At 40.3% G+C, this 21,284-nt stretch overlaps 1 protein-coding gene across 4 annotated transcripts in view; it reads right to left on the bottom strand.

Annotated features, from left to right (window-relative positions):
- Positions 1 to 21,284, bottom strand: part of TENM3 (teneurin transmembrane protein 3) — a 2,279,325-nt gene that overhangs the window by 459,219 nt on the left and 1,798,822 nt on the right. For all 4 annotated transcript variants that reach the window (XM_075930245.2, XM_075930244.2, XM_075930249.2 and 1 more), the window contains one exon: positions 15,254 to 15,556. In XM_075930245.2, coding sequence (XP_075786360.1) covers positions 15,254 to 15,485 — 232 coding nt within the window. In that variant the 5' untranslated portion in view covers positions 15,486 to 15,556. The remainder of the gene's footprint in view (positions 1 to 15,253; positions 15,557 to 21,284) is intronic.

Below are 21,284 nucleotides of genomic sequence, written 5' to 3' on the forward strand. Positions count from 1 at the left end.
AAGAGCATGCAGGACTTGAGAAGAGGCAAATTTTGTTCCTCTTAATGTTCTACATTAAAAAAATAGATGTACTTTTACAGATAATCCCTTACTAGCACAAAACTTGTTCTCTTACTCTATATGAGAGAAGTCATGAGGGCTGCCAAAGTATTGAAAAAACAGGTCTGCAAATTCACCTGAGGTCTCCATGCAAGGCCAGAGCTGGGGTTATAGGAGATTTCTGAGCTTAACAATTCTTTGATTTCCGATTTGTTAATGTTCTCAGGTGTCATCTTCATTTTCAATGTTCCCTTCCCCAGACTAAATTTTGAAAGCCCCCATCTGCTCACAACCAAACATTACATTATGTATCTTCCTTAAAGTCGCTGATATGTTTACAACTTTCATTCTAATTTGAGCAAATATTTCTGTCTGGGAACTTGGTTTAGTTTGGGACCTTTTAATTAACTGATTTAACTTTACATCTTGGAAGCTCTGCACTTATTCACCCTAGTGATTCATCACTTTTCAGGAAGGAAAAGTTTGAAGTGAAGCCACTCACTAGCCTAACCTTTTCCCCTCCTTCCAACCCATGCCACATTTCCTTTAAGGTGTTTCTGCATTCATGCATGCATGTGTGTATTAACTACAGAACGCAATGAGAGGGATGTGAAGCTGTAAGAGCATGAACAAATGATGTATCAGAGGAGGTGAAAGTCCATACCTTTGCTTTTACGGTAATTGGCACTGGGTAAAAGATGCACTTATGAATAAAAGCCAGATGGATATACTTTTTGAGTTGTTGCATCAAAAATTTGGGGTCCCATCCCACATTATTGGGTTAATAAAAGTCCTCTTCATATCAAAAAGCATTTTGGATGTGAAAAGAATATCAGATTAGCCCTATAGTCTAGTGGCACATGCTAGACGGCCCAGCCACAGAACTGAATTAAGGCAATACATGGCTCCTCATATCATGACATGGGTATCCTAGTTCCCTACCTAGTGTTATCTGGGGGCTTCCACAGGATCGGATAAGCATCTAGATAAAAAACTGTATTTACATTTTTGCACTTAAATAGTAATTATCAAGACTTCAACTGCAAAACTTCTGCTCACATTTGTAAACACTTATGCAATAATTGCAATGGATTTCAACCTATAAATATAAATAAATACTATCAATGAAATAAGGATTGCATGACCACATCCAAAATGTCTACATTTATAGAAAAATGTCACTTTAGAAAGCTGAATCATGCATTTACAGTCTAGCTATTAAGAGTTCTGTAAATCCTGTATAGGTATTTAAAGTTATCCTTGTGAACTATGAAAATGATAGAATCTTGGATTTAAAAACTGTCAATACTGCTCAATGACCATACAGGAGGAGGAAAAAAGCATTACAGGACCATACATTGGCCCACAGCTCCAGAGTCCTGCCACCTTCGCAAGGAACAGGACCATTATCACTAGCACTCCAAATGGGGGCAGAGGCACAAGAATAAAACATGGTGAGTCAAGGCCCCAAATTAATCTATTCATGAACAATGACTTTGCATACTACCAGAGGACAAGATTCTACTAAGGAAAATGGCATAATCAATTTGTGAAATTTCTAATCCATTTTCCTTTCACAGGATACACGGATCGAATAGTAGGCCTCAGCCTATCAATCCAGACATATTAGAGTATCAACAAGGAAATCTGGCCAGATTCCCAAAGGACTTACGTATTTCAATGGGAGTTAGGTGTAGGGCTACCATATTTCCCAAAGGGAAAACAGGACACCTTGTGGGGCTAGCCCAAGCAGCCCCCTGTGGGGCTGGCCTCTGTCACTGCTAGTCTAAGCCCCCAAACTACATATGGAGGTTGGCCCCTAAACCTCACTGGAGCTGCATTACTGCTCACTCCTGACCTGCTTCCCCCCTTGTGCTGACATCACCATTTCCCTAGTCACAAGTTCCACTACACCTCTATTTTTTTTGACAAAAGAATTTGTTCCCACTTGCCAGTCCGCAAGAACAAATGGGATAAATGCACACGTGTCAAAAAATAAGAGACAGTCATGACGGTTTAAAAAAGGAACTGTCCTGGTCAAAATAGGATGCATGGTCACTCTAGTTAGATGTCTAATTATTTGAGAGACCTCACAGATCACAGGACATCTGCACAAATGAAAGCCTTGACCTACATATCCTTCCTGGTAGTGTGGTTCCCTGAAGAGCTTTATTACCAGTGGCCCTTGCTGGACATGCGTTCTTTGACTTCACATAGTGCAGAGTGGCATGAGTTTACTCTGCATTTGCCAGTACATCTAATGAGAGAAGGCTATGAATAGCAGCCAGGCCTGTAGACCCTTAATTCCATGAAGCCAGGATGGAGAGCTTTCCACAGGCGTGGGGGGTGGGAAAGACATGCTGTGATAACTTCACTCCACTATCTCCATCTGAGATTTAATAAATAATATTCGCAGTTAACATAACACTTTCAATCCAATAACCTCATTAGAATTTATAATGGCAGAGCTGGAACTAGAAACCTGTTTCCCACTCCCATGTTCTAGTCAGTAGATAATGATCTCTATCCTAGGGCCTTTGAACTCACTCTTCACTACCACAGAATATAGGGAAACATATGTCCCTTGGTTATATTCCATTTCTCACTCTTGACATCAATCTTGGATAGCTATGTTTGCTGTCCACTGGCTTCAACATTACTAAGAAAGAATGAGCTAATAGACATATTTACCTCTTTTTGACTAACTACCAAGGACTTGTCAACCAGAAGAGACCACAGTAACAAGCATGTCTCCCATACTCTAATATACTTCACCTTTGATCAGGCAGGAAGTCTTTGTGGGGATTCACTGTCCACACAGAGAAGTCCCTACCATTAAGGCTCAAGATCTTGACTACTTTCAACTGGTCTGTTGCAGTATATGTCAGAGATTCTCCTCTTAAACATAGGCTACACAAAATGCCTAATCAGGCATTCTGCGGCCTATAAAGAATGAGCTGATTTTCCACTCCGAAGGAATCATTATTACTCTCTGTGGCTGCAGAGGCTGGAAAGCCAGAGATCTTCCATGGGTCATGATGCACAAGAAGCTAATTTCAACTCGATTGTTGCTTTAGAGAAAGTGTGCCCGTGGCTGAGTGAAGGAGGATTAGCACTGGCTATATAGCTAAGCAAATACAAGGAAATGCTTGTCTTAACAGCACTCTATAGCTTACAGAATAACTTTAAAAATCAACTGATTTTTATCATCTGCAAGCTGAAAACCAATTAATTTCTTCTGGTTGCTTAAAAATGTTACTAGCACAGAATAATAATATGATAATATTATTTAGTACTTACAGTGTTATCTTCAAAGCATTTTACCAACATAAACTAATTAATCCTTACAACAAAGTAACTATGGGACATAAGTAACTACTATTATTATTATTTTATAGAAAATGGACAGAAGGCTACATGATGCTCAAGACAACTGAAACATCCAAAAAGTACTGGATATTATTCTTTACTGAGGTATCCTTTCAAAGATAATGCTGATACTGCAGCAAGACTTCCTCTGGCATTTAATAAACATGAATCAAACAGAAACACAATGAGGTTTATTAAATGGAAGGGAGATTGGTATGGTGGCAGGGTACATGGTGTACAAGTTTAAAAGCTGGCACAGATTCTAGGACACTAGACCAATAATGGCAGTGGAAGAGGATTACTTTGCTCCATTTCAGAAGGACAGCAGTAAGCCATAAATAGCTGTTAAGACCTTCTGGTAGCTAACCTATAAAGCACATTGTTTCAGTTCCAGAAAGAACCACTTGCCTATTTTATGGCCAAAATTAGTCAACCATCAATAAGACAGGGGATTTGGAAAAAGCAGCATGTATGTATGTGGGTGGGGGGGGGGGGGGGGGGGATGTTGTTGGGATTCACATAAAACAATGGTAAGAAAGAGCTATTTAACCTGTGGGTTTAAATACAGGAGTTTAGGGTTGATTAAACGTGTCCATCTAAATCCTTTAATCTTGCAGTTGACATTTATGGTGACTAAAAGAGATTGATTAATTTAGAGATCAAAATGATTAATCTGAAAAGCTAATATTTAAAAGTAATAAACTTTAAGTCACATTATTTAGGATTTGAGTTTTGATTAATGTATGCAGTCTTTCAAAACAATTTATCTGCCTCACAAGTGTTCAAATTCTTTTTTTTTTTTTTAATCAGTAATGATTCAAGCAAGCAAACACTGTTCTTTTCAGTCCCTTATTTGCAGGGGAAGTAGATTCAGAAACTGGGGAGATGAAAGAATTGCATTCACACTGGTGAGGACTGATAACATTTGCTATGATACAGCAGGCAGAGCACAAACCAGTGAATGCAGCTTTGCTGAATGGCATCGCATATTGAGAATTTACACCACTGGCAAGGAAAAAACTTCTGGCTTTCAAAGTCTAGCATCTCTTTCTTTGCTCTCAAATATATATTGGTACAGTTAATGTAATTTCTTTTTTTAAGTACCTTCATACAATAACCGTGCAATGGGGCATCTGTCCCGCACTGGCCCTTTAAGGGTAAAACCCAGCCGCCGGGAAGAGGGCTGACAGCAAAGCCCACAACTGAGGTAACTACTGCCCATGAGGGCCCAGTTGGGAGGGGTATAAATAAGGGCTCCTGGAGAGAAGAGAAGAGACCCTTGCACTAGCTGGGGGAGCAGGAATGAGCGGGCTGCCAGGGAAGCTAGGGGCTTCCTGGGAGAGAGCAGTGCTAGGGAAAGGCAGGCAAGGCTGGGGAGCTCTGGTCTGGCCACACTCCCAGGCTGCAGGGCCTGAAGCAAGGTCTCAGGATTCTAGGATTGTGTGGAGGCGGCCAGGGTAAGCAAAGAAAGCAGGTCTATCCCCTTGCTAATGATGAGTGGCCATTTCAGACTACAGTTTGCCCTGGAGGTAAGGGGCTAGATGAAGACTGGCAGTGGCATCTGACGAAGTGGGTCTTTGCCCACGAAAGCTTATGCTCCTACACTTCAGTTAGTCTATAAGGTGCCACAGGACTCCTCGTCGCACTGGCAGTGGGTAACTGAGGCAAGGTGGGTATAGGGGAATTGGGGGTTCCCTGGGAGGGGAGGACCCCAGAGTCCAGAGACTGATAAACACCCCCTTCCCTGGAAGGGGGCACTACTCTATGGCAGTGCCCACTTCAGTGTAAAAGTCCTGAAGAGTACCCTGCAGTCTGAGAGTGACACGGATCAGAGCCAGAGCGTGATGTGAAGACATGGAGGGACACCTGCCAGAGGGGAATGCCCTGCTTCTAAGCCAATTCCCAGTGCTACTGGCAGGAGATGCCGTGGCAGAGAGTGTCCGCCCCGTGACAAGGTGGTATTAATGTATTCAACCTTTATTTACTGAAGGAGGAGAAATAGAATTAGAGTTGAAGACCAAGGACAGAGTGAATTATGGTGTCTGGTGAACATTGCAAACTCATTCTTGCTGACAGATACAAAGACTACACACGGGCTAAAATCTTAAAAATCAAACCTTCAAAAATAAAAGTCTTGATTAATGTACGCACTGCCTCAACAAGGTTGTACAATGGAAGATGGCTCCCTTACCTCTGCTTCTGAGATCGGAACATATCATCATTACTTAGAGCAAATTCCTATTTCAGTTAAAAATCCCATCTGTGTAGTCCCTAAATAGGAGCCAATACAATTCAGCATGACTCTACACAGGTGAAAACATCCTCCAATACAGATCAAATTACAGCATCAGCACTCTGATGTACAATAATCTGACAGTTTGAAAGGGAACACAACCACAATTTTAAGAAAAAAAAATCCGGACATCCAAAAGTATCCATGATATTTTCAAGGTGTACTGTGAAATTTTCACAAAATATTCAAGTAATTGATATTTAATTTCAGAGTATTAACTGCAGCTAAATTTTTTTCAGAGCTTAGTCCGTAAGACCTTCTAAAGATTTGTGTTTAGTGGAGTGTTATCTGTAAAAGTTGCTACAGTAGAATGGATTGCACTCTAGATATTGGAAATCATGAATCTCCATTTTCATTTAATAAATTTACTTAATATCATTATATACAATACAATCAGTGCTTGCATATCATTTTTCTTAATAATGTAGCCTACCCGTACAAAACACATTTACATTTCTTTTGATTCTCAGTGTTTGACTCATTACCATTCTTCCAGTTATAATCTCTTATTGCATTATTAGATATAGTCATGATTACTATTTTATATAGTATATAAAATAAATAGGATTTTTTTAAAAAAACAAAATCTAGATTAAAATAATACTTGCACCCTTTGTCAAATACTGTATTTATACTGAACTCTTCTCTCCCACCCCCCACTTTTAGGAATGTTTTCAGATATTTAAAGATGGCTGCTTTGTTGTAATTCTTTGCCTACAGATATAATTTTGTAAGTTATTTTTATAAGAGTATTAGGGCACAGTCCTGCTCCCAATAGTGTCAACTGGAAATTTTTTATTATCAGGGAAGTGGATCTGGCTGCCATTGAATGCTTTATTAGCTACCTTCTGAACAAACTTTTAAGAATTGTTTCTCTTTGTATAAAAAACTTGAATTTGCACCATTCTGCTTTAGTATCTCATCGAGGAAGGTATTCAACCATGTGTGCTTAACTTTAAGCACTTGAATAGTCCCACTGAGTTCAACTAGACTTCTTGTATGCACTTTACTGAACCAGGGACCAAGCAGTAGTAGAATTTTTCCTTATTCACATCTTTGACCTCTGGGTCTTGCTAAAATTATCACTAGCAAATAAAAATGACCTCTTCCTCTCTAAAAACTATAGGGCACCAAAATAAATATCCTCTTTTTGGATGGCGAACGCCTGAAGATTATGTCATCCAATTTTAAAAACTGGGATGACAAAGACTGCATTTTTCAATAAATAGCTAATGGAAAACTGATTACATAAAATAAAAAAATTAGGCCTGACAAATTTCGGTATAATTAAGCTTTTTGCATCAACTAGATGTTCAAGGCTTTTTTTTTTTTTTGAGGATTTTTTTTTAATTTATTAAATTTGTTTTCAATTAATTGTCAATTATTTGTCCCTAAAGCCATTACAGGTTATAAACACAATAAATGAAATATGATCCAACTTATTCAACAATTGAAAACCAAACCTTGTGTTCAGTGATAGCCAACTACATCTGCACAGGAGTTTATAATTTCATTTAGTTACTAAACTGAACAAAATACATAAAAAACGGTTGCCTAAATCAAGTCACTAAATCACCCTCCCTAAAAATTCATGTCTGTTTTTTCAGTTATTTTTATGTTCTCTTGTCCTTAGAATACACACTTGGTTTTGGATAAATCCAAGTAGTTCCAATTTTATCGTATTCCAACCTATAATTGTTTCCAAAACAAATGTTTTTAACATTTTATATTGCTGGACCAAAAATCAGAGGGCTTTTTAAAATAAAATAGCAAACATATCTGGGTTTTACAGATATATTTGCCATTCCTTATTTATATAATTAAACTTAAATCATGGCAACAGAATAAAGTAGGAACTAGATTTTGTGGTCTGCTAAATCCACTTCATGCCCTAATGACCAGAGAGACTCCTTACACAGGGGAATTCTCTGGTGGTGTGCAACTGACAAACACTCATTTTCCCCAGCTTCTGGAATGTGTAATATGTTGGGGGCAGGGTAAAGGTGGTGTGCTAGACCTCTGCTTTAAATTTATTTATTTTTCCTGTAGATTTTATTTCCTATTCACTTAGCAAATTGGAAGTTTAAATTAGGACCACTGGTACATGGCTCTGCACAAAATGTGCCTTTCTAAATAGAAAAAGAAATACATTTGGAAAACATTTTTATATTTATAAAGCTTTGGAAATATGGATATGCTATATTACAGATATACTGTATCAGTAACTTGACCCCAATCGAGCCTACAGGTAGTCCGGCCACAGCTTCTAAAACAGTAACAATTACAAGCTACACAACAACAACAAAACTTAAAAAAAAAGACCCAACAGAAATGCAATAAGGCCCAAATGTCATTATGAAAAAAGTGATAAAACATATTCCAGAATGTGGCATCTCAGTCCTATAGCAGCCAAACATACCCTGTACTTGGCCATAAGTATTAGCTGCTGTAGTGTAGTGCCATTGTGAAGGAGATAAAGACAAACACAACATAAGTTGAAGCATGAATACACTGAGCCAAGTTACACAAATGCACAATTTAGATATTTTATTTATTATAAAAACTCCTCTGTTTAGACAACAATCCATGTGCACAGTTAGTTAATTAGGACATTTAAAACTTAAACAACAATGGTCCTGTAGCACCTAAGAGACTAACAAAAATCATATACAGTAGCCCAATGTCTGAGAGTCTGTAACACTGAAATTTTGGCTGTTCCCTCTGGGCGGCCTGTGCTGCATGGGGAGTGTGGGGTCCAAAGGGCCGTTTGCTCTCCTGTGGCAGCCCGGCTGAGCGGCGCGGAACTCAGCTGAGCGTCACGGCGGGAGGGGAAGGGGGGTGGAGTGGTGATGTGCGGCGTGACAGAGGCTCCAGGCCCCACCCCCTGGCTGTGAACGTCACCTCCCCGCCCCCTTTGCCTCCCGCCGTGGTGCTCTGCTGACTTTTGCGCCGCTTAGCCGGGCAGCCGCATGGAAGCAAGTGGTACAAGCGACTATTTGGGCTCTGCGCTTCCCATGCAGCATGGGGAGTGCAGACCCCAAAAAGCCCCATTTGGGCTCCGCGGTCCCCTGAGCGAGAGGCAGAAGGAGGAGGAGAAGAGAAAAAGAGAGACAGAGAGAGAGGTAGGAGGTGGAGGCGGGAGAGAGAGAGAGAGAGAGACACGGAGCGAGAGACTGGAGGCTCAGGAGAGTAGACCGACGTGGAGGCAAGACCTGAAAATCCCGTCTTATGACGGACTAATTGGCTAGTATATAAATAGTATCATGAACTTTCGTGGGAACAACCCACTTCTTCAGATGACAACAAATATTTATTTTTTTATTTGTCATCTGAATAAGTAGGTTGTGCCCACAAAAACTCATGATACTATTTATATATTTTTGTTAGTCTCTAAGGTGCTCAAAAGTATTCTTGTTTTAAGGTTTTTTTTTTTTTAGTTACAGACCAGCACAGCTACTTTGCAACATTTTTTTAAGTGTCTCTAACAGGGTTCCAAGAATGTCACTTTGAAGTTTGTTCAGTCACTGTGGAGGAAAGGAAACAACTACAAGAGGCTCTTTTAGTTCAGAGTATCAGCAGGACAAATTGTCACTCACTTTCAGAGTCTCTTGCCTCCAGAATTGATGTTTTCAGTCATTTTCATTTACAAATTACATTTGTGAGGTATACAGCTTCAGTATAACTTGTGTATATGCTTTGCCAACATTCCTAAGCCTATTCTGCTATCAGAAGATCTTCACAGTCTGCTTTGGTCTTAACCATTTTGAGCAGTTTGGTATCATCTGCATATTTTGCCACCTCACCATTTACTCTTTGTTTAGATCATCTATAAATAAGTTGAATAGGATTGGTTCCAGGACAGATCCTTGGGGGAGCCCACTAGTTACCTCTCTCCACTTGGAAAACTTACCATTTATTCCTACTCTTTGTTTCCTGTCTTTTAACTAAGCCCATTACAGGCAGTCCCCGGGTTACGTGGATCTGACTTACGTCGGATCCCTACTTAAGAATGGGGTGAGGGAACCCCGAACTAGCCACTCCCCACCCCCCAGCAGACCGCCGAGCCGTGACGCGGTGGTCCCGCCACCCGCGTCCTCCGCAGCGAGAAAAGCTGCTCCACGTCTCCCTGGTCTGCTGAGGGGGGGACCCCCAGCAGACCAGGGAGACACAGAGCAAAGCCGCGGAGGACGTGGGAGGCGGGACCGCAACGCGTCTCGGCGGTCCCACTGCCCGCGTCCTCCGTAGCGAGAAAAGCCGCTCCACGTCTCCCTGGTCTGCTGGGGGGAGAGGGGGAAGCGCACTAGCCAGGCTTTTCTCGCCACGGAGGACGCAGGCGGTGGGACCGCAGCTAGTGCCCTCCCCCCCCCTCCCAGCAGATCAGGCTTTTCTCGCCGCTGGTCAGTTTCAGCAGCGGCTGAATCTGGACGCCTGGGACAGAGCAGCTGGGGCGCTGCCGGGTTGGTCCCCACAGCGCCGCACCTCGGTGCTGCAGGGACCAACCTGGCAGCACCCCAGCTGCTCTACCCCAGGTGTCCCCAAGTCAGCTGCTGCTGAAACTGATCAGCGGCTGATTCCAGGAAGCCTGGGGCAAAGCAGCTCTGCCTTGGGCTTCCTGTAGTCAGCCGCTGGTCAGTTTCAGCAGCATCTGAATCGGGGACACCTGGGGTACAATATGTACCACTTCCAACTTACATACAAATTCAACTTAAGAACAAACCTACAGTCCCTATCTTGTACATAACCCGGGGACTGCCTGTATTTCAAAATAAGAGGCCGCTTATTTCAAAATATGTATTCCTGCTTTCCTCAGGGAATAATGCTAATTTCCAAATACTTATTTCAAAATAACATTAGTGTGGAGGCCCTGGTGCCACTATTTTGAAATAACTATTCCCCAGAGTAATTCAAACTAATTACTCCCTGGTGTTTCCTGGGACTCTAAGTCAAGGAGTAATTTTGAGGCTTCCCCGGAATGGGGTCACACAACTTTCAATTTTACACAACTGAAATAAAGTTGAATTTAGTTATATTGAAATAGTTTCCTAGTGTAGACATGGCCTCAGAGACCCTTTGGCATGAAGTGATTACCATTAACAAGGCAACTTTCCAAGAATGAAGCAATAAGGAGCACAATGCTAATGTCTCAAAGGAAGGTCGTCCATAAGCTTCAACAGGACCGGTTTTAAGTCCCAGAAGGGGTTAATTCACAAACCTAAGGAGTCTTGCTAGTCCCTTGAGATAACTGACCATCCTATCATGGAAGAACTCTGAACTGTCATGTACTAGAATGTGGAAGGCTGAGATAGTTGCCAAATTAACGTTAAGAGATGAGAGAGAGACAGAGACAGAGACAGACAGGTCTTGATGTTTTTGGTGGAGCAGATAGTCCAAGATAGGTTGCAGAGAAGACTGGGATGGAGGCCCAACAAATGAACCATTTCCACCTGACCAAATAGGTAACCGTGGTGGAAGACTTTCTACTACCTATCAAGAACTTACTGAACCTGTTCCAAGCAGGCCTCCTGTTCAGACGTCATCCAGGCAGCAACCATGCCATCAGGTGCAAGAAGGTGCGGATATGTATGGCATATCTGTATTTCCAAACTTGTGCTGTGTTTGTGAGTGACATGCCCAAGGAGATTGGCATCCACACTAGACCTGCTTGATAGCTCATCAAGGGCCACCACCTATAAAATGAACAATTGGAAGGAAGCCAACGACTACACCTTATGAGTCAGCACATCATGTAGAGGCATGTTTATGGACAGAATCCTTAGACTTCTCAATATCAGGTGCTTGGCAGCTTGTGTTTGGAACAAAGGAAGTACAAACCACATGGCAAAAGACTATATAAAGCATCTGCATCTTCTCCATTTTGTCTTCAATCTTCAGTAGGGAAACTTTGGCCTGCGTCAAATCGAGCACTGCCCCGAGAAACTCTGTTCTCTGACCCAGGACCCGGGTTGAATTCTGCTCCTTTATCAACAGTCCTGGCATCTGAGAGGTACTATGCTGATGGTGCACTGCATCTGAGCCTGCAACCAACTTTTGATCAGCCAGTCATGGAGGAAGAGGAACACCTGACACACCTCAATGTCTGAGGAAGGCTGCTACCACTTCCATATACTTTCTGAAGATCCGTGGGGCTGCTGGTAGACTGAAGGGAAGAGTGGTGAATTGGTAATGGTATTTCCCCCACTATGAACCTGAGCAGTCTTCTATGACCACAGAAGACAGAGATGTGCCACAGTCCTGATCGCTACATCCAGAGCTGCCAGAAAGAAGATCCTAGCAACAGTCTTATCCCATAAGATAGCCACAAATCCCTGCCTCAGTTCCTGTGGGAGGTATCTTTAAAATTTGGACAGCTAGTTCCACACATTAAAATATTCTCTCCCCAGTGCAGCTTGTTGGTTGGAAACTGCCCATCTAATAAAACCTTTTATTCAAACAGTCTAGTCTCTTCTGCCCCATCTGTCTCATTCATCCATCACCAACATTGCTAAGGGTCCTAAGGAAAAATTAGAGTAAAGATAGTTAAACCCACTTGCTGGGACATAATATTTCTTTTCTGCCCTTTCTAAGGTGGGGAGCAGAGAAGAAGGGGTCTGCTAAAGTGTCTTAGCAGGTCCCTACACTGCTTCATTTCATAGGTAAGGCCACTTTGGAGGGAGCAGCAGCTGCCAGGATGTTGACAGGGTGTGTGCTAACTCCTTAAGCTTTTCTATTTCTAGACCCAAGTTTGCCACTACTCTTATCAGGAGGTCCTGCTGGGCCCTGAAGCACCGATCAGGAAACAAGGTGCAAGGGTTCTGCAATCATCTCATCATCTTCTGCTTCCACCACATCTATTACAACCATCACTACAATGGCAGCCCCTGGATCAGTGCTGGCCTTTCTTTCTGATACCAGAGTTCAAGTGGTGGGAAGAGAAGCCAGGCAGTAGGGCGAAATGCCTGAGGTTCCAGTACTGCAATTGCATCAGCCATTGGCCAAGTGGCCAGGTGCCAACAGGAAGGGCAGTATGGAAATGTGGAGGCTCAGAGGCTGGATAACAGTAGGTCTTCGACAAATTTAAGAATTCCTCTTCTGACTCTGAAGAGGATTCTTCCGCTGGATACCAAGAGTGCAGTCTCTGCTTTCACCACTAGGCAGTGCTGAGAGACCAGGGACAGATGTTGGGATAGTGACTGATGCATGGATATCAAGTGTTTCCCTCTGACCAGTGCTGCAGTGGTCAGTACCAGGACAGAGTTTGCTGGACTTTGTTCCCTTCTGACCTGGGGCACCATAGCTGGCAGTGAGTTCTGGAGTGATCAGTAGGCTCTGGAGCAACAGCAGATCCGTTGCCATCTGAAAGGCCTCTGGCATTGAGAAGGCGACAAACCCTCTGAATCCACAACTGATCCTGGGAGTCCTGTACCAGAGTCTATGCAGAAAATCTGGAGCAATCAGTGGCTTGGGAGGGAATGAGTGGCCCAATATGGATCTCACGATGACAGTCACTTGCCACTTGTCTCTTTTCAGCACTGGAGAATGCTTTTTCAGTGAGCTGTTTCTTTCTTGGTACCAAGAATGGAGAATGGTACTAGGAAGAACATGGTTCCAGGAAAGTGCTCCACGCAGATTCCAAAGTACTCAGTGCAATTCAGAGAGAGACAGCTCCAAAGCTGATCTGAGGCCTGTCTCCATAGGAACGTTTTCAGTCCAATGTCTCTGTCGCGTGTGGTAAGAGGGTTGAAGTCCCTACAGATCTGGTACTTCTCTTTGATGCAAGACTCCTCCAGACACTTGAGACAGCTAGTGTGTGAATCACTAACTGGCATTGGAGTGCTACAGTGGGCACATAGCTCAAAGCCTGGGGCCTAGGGCATATCCAGGTCTGCGAACAAAAAATCTCTTGGTAATAGTGACAATTGCTATCAATATTATATATGCTAACTATGAGCTATATACTTCAGCTCTGATAACTATACAGAACATGACCAAGAAAGTCAAACGACTGGGAAAGAAAGTCTTCTTACAGCAAGATGAATCATTCTTGCAACCACCATGAGCAGTAAGAAGGAACTGAAGGGGTTCAGGGCCAACAGTGCCCCATGTATCAGCACATACGTGTACAACTCCAGAGGATGTTAATGCAGATCATGGAGGGAAAAGTCTCCAGCATTTGTGCATGCAGTGCACACCTAGCAGGGAATGGACACGAACCACCACTTTAACAGGAAAAACAGGTTTTTCATTGAAAAACCCGCCTGACATAGTTAAGTGAAAATTTTCATGGATCAATTTTTTTTTCCATTGAAAATCTCTGCAGATTTTTTTCCTATGAGTATTAATTCTAAGATCCAGTTCATCTTTTTCTTATCATTCTGGTTGTAACCATGATAGTACTCCTACCATATCCATTAGTTTCCACTTGTCACAGAGGAGAAGAACAAAAAAAAAAAATCTCAGCCAAATTTAAAAATAAATATCATGATATGGATACATTTCAGAAAAGTAAAAAGTGGAGACTTCTTTATTGCAGAGAAACTTCCCTTTCTACCTGTGAAAGTCAATCTCCCCTGTCCCCTATCGCCTCCCCCCCCCCAAAGGCACACACAGAAGTACAGGTACTCTACCTTTAATACAGTTCATATCAGCGATAGGTCTTATTTTTTCTTTCCAGGTAAGAGGATTTCAGTCCTGTACACCTTTCATAATTTTATTTCTTAATTAAATTCATGGAGCACTAATTACAAGTGTATTAATGACAGCCCTGGATACTAAAATTCTCTATCCAGGGTTTATGAAGAGTTGAAGTGGAAGCCTCCATATGCTGTCCAACTAGTTCACATCTAATCAAATTGGAGGGAACCATCCATAGATTTAATTCTTACGTCTTTTCAGATCTTGACCTCACTGTTGAAAAGCCAACAATGGTGTAAGTTAGTGCTGATAGTTTATCTAGTCTGGATACCTGTAAATTAGAAATAGACCTTAACTATAAGCTCATTTCCCTCGCCACCCAAAAGCTGTATAACAGTGCAACATACAGCTTTTACTACCCTAGTGACTAAGAGGAGAAAGACATCACTGCATTATAATAATTCTCATTTCCTGAATCATTCAAACTACCCATTTAAACAAAAACAAACTAATGTTTAGTCCCTTCAGACAGAGGTTTGTTTTTATTTTCATTAATCACCTTATATCTGTGCACAGGTTTAGACACTTTATATGGCCAAAACATTCAGTGAAGTAATAATTGGACGAAGTAGGGCTGTGCTCTAATAATACAAGGCAAGGATTCAGGAGATCTAAGTTCTGTTTGCAACTTTGTCACTGGCCTGCTGTGAGACTTTAGGTAGTTATCTTAATTTGACTGTGCCTCTGTTTCACTATCTTTAAAGCAGGGAGAATAATAAACTATCAACTAAGCATACTACATATATGTTAAGTGGCATTATTATTTATAAAACTGTCATGACAACGTAGCCCACTCAGATGAAGTGCCTCACTGATACACTAAACAAATTATGCATGTTAGCATTAGAACACTTTACGTACCTTGCCTGGTATACTCATCTGCTTCCCTGTGGACTAAGTCCTTTACCCGGTTTCCATACAACAACCTGGAGGAATCATGATCAAAAGCTTTCAGGGTTTCACTTGAGCTGTAAGACTTCTGTGTAGGCACTCTGCACTCCTCATTTTCCGCTGAAGAATTTGTATAACGTCGTTCTTTGTCTCTTCTGCTCTTTGTGAGGGAACAATAAGGCCTACGTTCTTTCACATCCATACTTCATTCCTTCTGTATGCACGTCTGCCCAGCTTACTTGAAACTCTTCTCAACATTTAAATCATGTCCACCTTTAAAAAAGATAAAAAGATACATATTATAATAATGGTCATCTAATTCATGAGAATTCTCCATATCTTTCCGACACAGAAACAAAAATCCTATTTGTAAAATAAATAGATAGAGATAGAGATAGAGATAGAGATAGAGATAGAGATAGAGATAGAGATAGAGATAGAGAGATGAACAGTACCAGAAACACACCTTTATGTTGTTCACGAGGCACACAATAGTTTAATCTATCAGGCATGCAGCTGAAAAATTAGGCAAGAAATCCTTTAACAACAATCGAAGTTACAGTATACGTCTAATCTGTTGTGTGCAAGTGAATGCACCAAAAACTTAAAAACTGTACTGCCAAATTCAACTAAAAACCCTAAAATAAAATATCTCTACCTTTCATTTTAGGAAAACTGCATCACTCAGTGTTTTTCCCATTTACAAATCTTTTAATTGTTTTTTTTCTTCTTTTGAGAAGGATACACCAGTACATGCTTTTAAGGGAAGCCTGAATTTTTCCTACCCATACGGACCTACTGTTTCAATATCTGTTTCTGAAATGTAAATTTTTAGTTTCCAAATTTTTGTTGCGGTTTATATTTTAGTAAATTGTCTTCTATCGAGAAACCAAACCTAGTATTTAGGCTACTGTCACATAAGCATAACACAGATCTTAGGAAGCAGTTTTCCGTGGTTGTGCATTTCAGTGGGCTTACTCCTGGAAAAGAACTGTAATAATGTAAATTTACATTCACATTACAAATATAAATAAAAAATCATTTTCTACTTTTCATACCTTGAAGGGACATAAACATATATATTTAAAATACCATATATTTCTGATAGAATGTGATGTTTTCTTTCTATATTCCCAGTTTCATTCCGTTTACACTGAATACTCAGTTTCACCTATAGGGTCTCATACACAAAGCTCATTTGGTTTTCTAACACAGCAAGAGATTCATTTTTATTTAAAATTTCAGTGGAAATGTTTGATGTTTTTAAATATTCATGTTATTTGTTGCCAGTTATTTAAAAAATGTGTTTAAATACTAAATGTAAACAAAACCTAGGTTTGAGGATTCAAATATTTGACAATGTCCCATAAACTGAAGAGATGCTCTTTTTTTTAAATCACATGTTGCGTGTTAAGGTTCTTTCCTTTGTCTTCAGGAGTCAGACTATAAGAAGATCTCTCTCCTTGGAGCCCATTTCAGTTTAGAATATTTAAAGTGCAACACAATTATTTTGCAAAGGTGAGTGATGGGAACAGCCAGTTTCTTTGTGACAAAGGATTAAAATAATGTACAGTGCATATCACAAAGCTATATCAAACTATATCCCTCCCTGTTCAAAAAAACCAAGGTTGCTTTGATCTGTTCACCTATTACATTTTTAAACATATTTCATTTCAAACAAACTAATTAATTGTCTGTCAAAATCATTCTCAGTAAGTATTTAATTTACTACTGGAATGTAATTCAAATGTTTTAAATGATAGACTTTTTTATCCTCTGATTTAGTTTGAAGTTCTCTAGAATGCCGTCACATTTCTTGACCTATGTAAATCTCAATTTAGGAATTTTAAGATAAAATGCTACATCACGTGGAACATATACATATAAACACAGAACTAATAATTCTTCCATTTAAGCAAATTCCCTTTTACATTTAGGGACATTTCAGATACATTTTACATAGGAGGAAAATGCCTCCTTTTTCAGGACAAAGTATTTGTTTTCCCTTGAGCAAATATCAGTTGCTAGATATAGGTACAATAATACTGTTCATTCAGTCTAGGTATATTGAAATATGCAGGTGCATGTATTGTTCCTCTTCTTCCATTGTGCAGTGTGCAGGTCATGTTTCAAATCCTTTTTATATGAAACAAACATGACTACATTTTATGATTAAATACTTTTCACCTCCAAACAGACTACTGAATATTGAATGACCCTTTTCCTTTTATTTAAAAAATAGTTCTCTAAGCATTTTAGACATTTCTCCCCTGTCATATTATGAACATCTTCAGAAATAAGCTGTGGTTTTCCCCTTCTCAGCAAAAAAACACTGCAAAAGTGCAGAAGCGGAGGTTGTCAGTTACTGTATCTGCACAGCTCTCACCATAAAATTATTAATGTGATTTTTTTAAACACACAAAAGAGTTGCTTTAAGTTACCAATAAACAGCAATTTTAGGATATTCTATATAAGTGTAGACTTCATATAGAACCATCTCTTTTTTAGCATATACTTCAGGATAGCTAAAGATCTTTTTATTCTTAGAATCTCTAAATTGTGCCATGAGAAAAATCAATATACAGTATTAACCATCTAAGATGAGATCAATTTGATTTTTTAGAAGAGTCTTCAAGATTCTGCAGTATTTTTGCAAAATAAAAAACAAACCCCTGTGTGCAATGCTTTCCATGACTATACAAAGCTGAAAATCCTCTAAGATTTAATCTACAGTATAGTGTTAGGAACTACTGATCTGCTTCACACAGAATCAATGAATTCAATACAACTTCAAAAGGCAGTTTTCTGGGTTATCTACTGCCTCTCCAGGCTAAGAATGAGAAGGTTAGAAAATACAAGCTAGTTAATAGCACCAAGTTATTGGAATACTTTCATTGCAATTATACTGTCATCAAGAACTATGAGGATACAGTGGACAACATAGCCATGTTTTGCATAAGACATTTAGCTCCGTAAAAAATTCTAAGTGCTCCAACAGCCCGATCCTGAACATTTTGAATTTAATGGTTAAACACATGCTACCTTTAATGGCCTTCATGAAGTCAATTTGAGCTGAGTGCCTTCAATCCCAGAGAGGAGGTGCTTAGCATCTTTCAGAATCAGGCTTTTAAAATTTAATTGGATGCTTATATAAGTAGAAGGGACTGTTGGCCCCTTACCGAAATTTAGTGGTTTTTTTCAGTTGTCCATATATCAGGATCAAAGGAAAGGGGACGGGCCTACAAGAAATCAAGGTCCCAAGACTGATTGATCCCAGGGCCAACGCTTCTGGTAAGCCTGATTGACAGAGCTGACAGGCCAATGAGGGAGCCAGGAGCCTAGGGTCCTGTCCTCTATATAAGCAGGAGCTGCCTGAGTCAGAGCAGGACTGAGCTAAGGAGATAGCAGCAGAGCTGCAACCAGAACCAGAGGGACTAACTAAATAGTCCAGAGCTGGAGGCAAAAGAGCAGTGATGCTGTGGTAGGGTGGAGCTGGGGCTGGGGGTCAGCCCAGAGCCAAGTGAGGAGTGCATCTGGCAAGGGGCCCAATACAGGGAGACTCACTGGACAAGAAATCTTGCAGGATGGACCAGGAGGGGGATTATATTCCCAACAGGAGAGCCAATACTGGGAAGAAGCTTAGAACCTGAAGGTGTATGGGGACTACCAGATCTAATGTCTGATCAGCCAAATTACTGGAGCATAGCGAGGACCTGGGATTAAGGCCTGTGATTATATGTGAAACAGACTGTGAAATTTCTTTTTGAGTTCCAGAGACTGCCGTTTGTGGTGTCCTCATGCCCACAAAGTGGGTTATTTGTTGTTCCCTTTAACTTTACACATTTTTTCCTAATGTTATTATTAGTTGCTGTTTAATTGTGTATTTGCTTTCAACTATATGTACTTACTGATCAGCGAGTCAAAGAAGTGTCCAGTGCGGAGAGCATACCAACAGTGGGCAGACCCTAGCTCTTGTCCTAAGTGACTTCAGGTCAAATCCCCAGGAAACTCTTATCAGGGTTACAAGAACTCTGCCATACAGGAGGGAGGAAGGGGAATCCTTGAGGTCAGATAGGGTTCTGGGTAAAGGGAATGGGAGCAAGGATTCTGATCCTTTCACCAGCCAATTCTTTCAGAGTATCATATAAGCCAGGCAAGTTTCCCATACTATCGGGACCATTCTCCTGCTTACACAGGGTACATCTATAGAATGGAGGAACAGAAAGAAGGGTGTCAGAAAGAAAAGCTATGTCTCTGTGCTCAGTGCAGCAGCAGTGCAGTTGTATCAATCCAGATGAAATATGCTGATGGAAGAGAGCTCTCCTATCAGTGTATGAAAGCACCTCCTTGATTGGCAGAAGTTATGTCTGCTGGAGAAGCTCTCCTGCTGACAGTGCTGTACACTTGAGCACTTATGTCTGTGTCATTTATGTTGTTCAGTAGGGTTATTTATTCACACTCTTCAGTGACATAAGTTATGTGGACATAGACTGTAGTTTCGACATAGCAGAGAGGAGTCAAAAGAGAGAATGGCGTCTGATAAATATGCCTCATCTCTCCAGCAGTAAAAATATTTATGCACAATTCCAACTATGACACAAAACCTTCATCAAGAAAACTGTAGATAGGCACTTGAACTACAATACATGTTTTTTTTTAAATTCAGAAGGGTACTGAATATTGAAGTTTAGGTTGCCTGTCAACAAAGACAGGTCAAGGAAAGGAAAACTTGCTGTTGGCTTTATAAGGCTTCTGGTCAGGGTTCTTGCTGTACTTCATTTTTAGAAGTACTTTCTACTACAGCACTTTCTCGTTATTTCATGACATTTTCACCCTGTCATACTATGAACATCTTCAGAAATAAGCTATATTTTTTCCTCTCAAGACGACAAAGTGTTTTTTTCTTAACAAAAACCACTGATAAACAAGTGCAGAGGTTGAGATTGTCAGTTACTTTATCTGCTCAGCTCTCCTACCATAAAATTACCTATAATGTTTATTGTGTTAACAAATTTTCCAGCAACTTTAAGTGACTTCTTAGTCATCAAACTCTAAGATGTTTTTCTTTTTCCTTTTTGTTTCATGAGTTGCATACTAGTTATCTGAATGCACTGACTATTCTCCTTTTCCTATGCCTTATATTAAGCTCATATGAACTAATAAATACCTTACAAAAGCTCAAAGGAACAAAGTGACTCTAATTTGACACATGAACAGTTTTCTTGACAAATCAGATTAAACTTTTAAACTTAATAGAATTAAATCAGTTTTAGAACATATTATAGTAACATTTGCCTTCATCTTCAAGTAATACTTCCCCCATATGTCAATATTTATGGTCTACCAAATAGCTTTGTCCCAATTAATGGAACAGAAAGAGAATTTTCTTAGTACAATATTTACAAAAAGACATTCAGCTATTGAATCATCTAGCCTCAAAATGACATTAAAATGGCTAAGTCGTATGCTTCTGCTCATTTAAACAACATTCTTCACAGTATTTTTACAGATCAAAGATTTCAAATAAAGAACCGGGCTTCTCTGGCTCATGGTTACAGAGCAAGCACATGCTATGTATATAATTGTGTACTGTTTTTAATTTCCTGGGGACACCATATCTCCTGCCATGGATGCAGAGTTTTTTGGGTTTTCATCATTCTTTTTCACTAACATCTATCCTGCTATATCTCTCAGTCTGCACCTGCTCTGCGAGGGATTATACTGTGTGTATAATAGCATACCCTGAAATACTCTGCATATACTGAAGGAAATGGACAATGTATACTGCTGCAAACGTCCATATTTCAATTTGCTATGACAACTTAAATCCTGGTTTGGTGTTTCAATCACTGGATATTTCAACATCCTGTAATCTTTTGAATCATCTGACCAAGCTAATGAAACTTATTGGTTTTAATAATAATGGGCAAATGTACACCCACTTCTGTGCTGTTACAGCAACATTCCTTTTAATCCTATCTAAAGATAGGTATTTGTTGGT

The sequence above is a fragment of the Pelodiscus sinensis genome, chromosome 4 (assembly GCF_052426305.1).
Source record: "Pelodiscus sinensis isolate ZL-2025 chromosome 4, ASM5242630v1, whole genome shotgun sequence".
Classification (NCBI taxonomy): Eukaryota; Metazoa; Chordata; order Testudines; family Trionychidae; genus Pelodiscus; species Pelodiscus sinensis.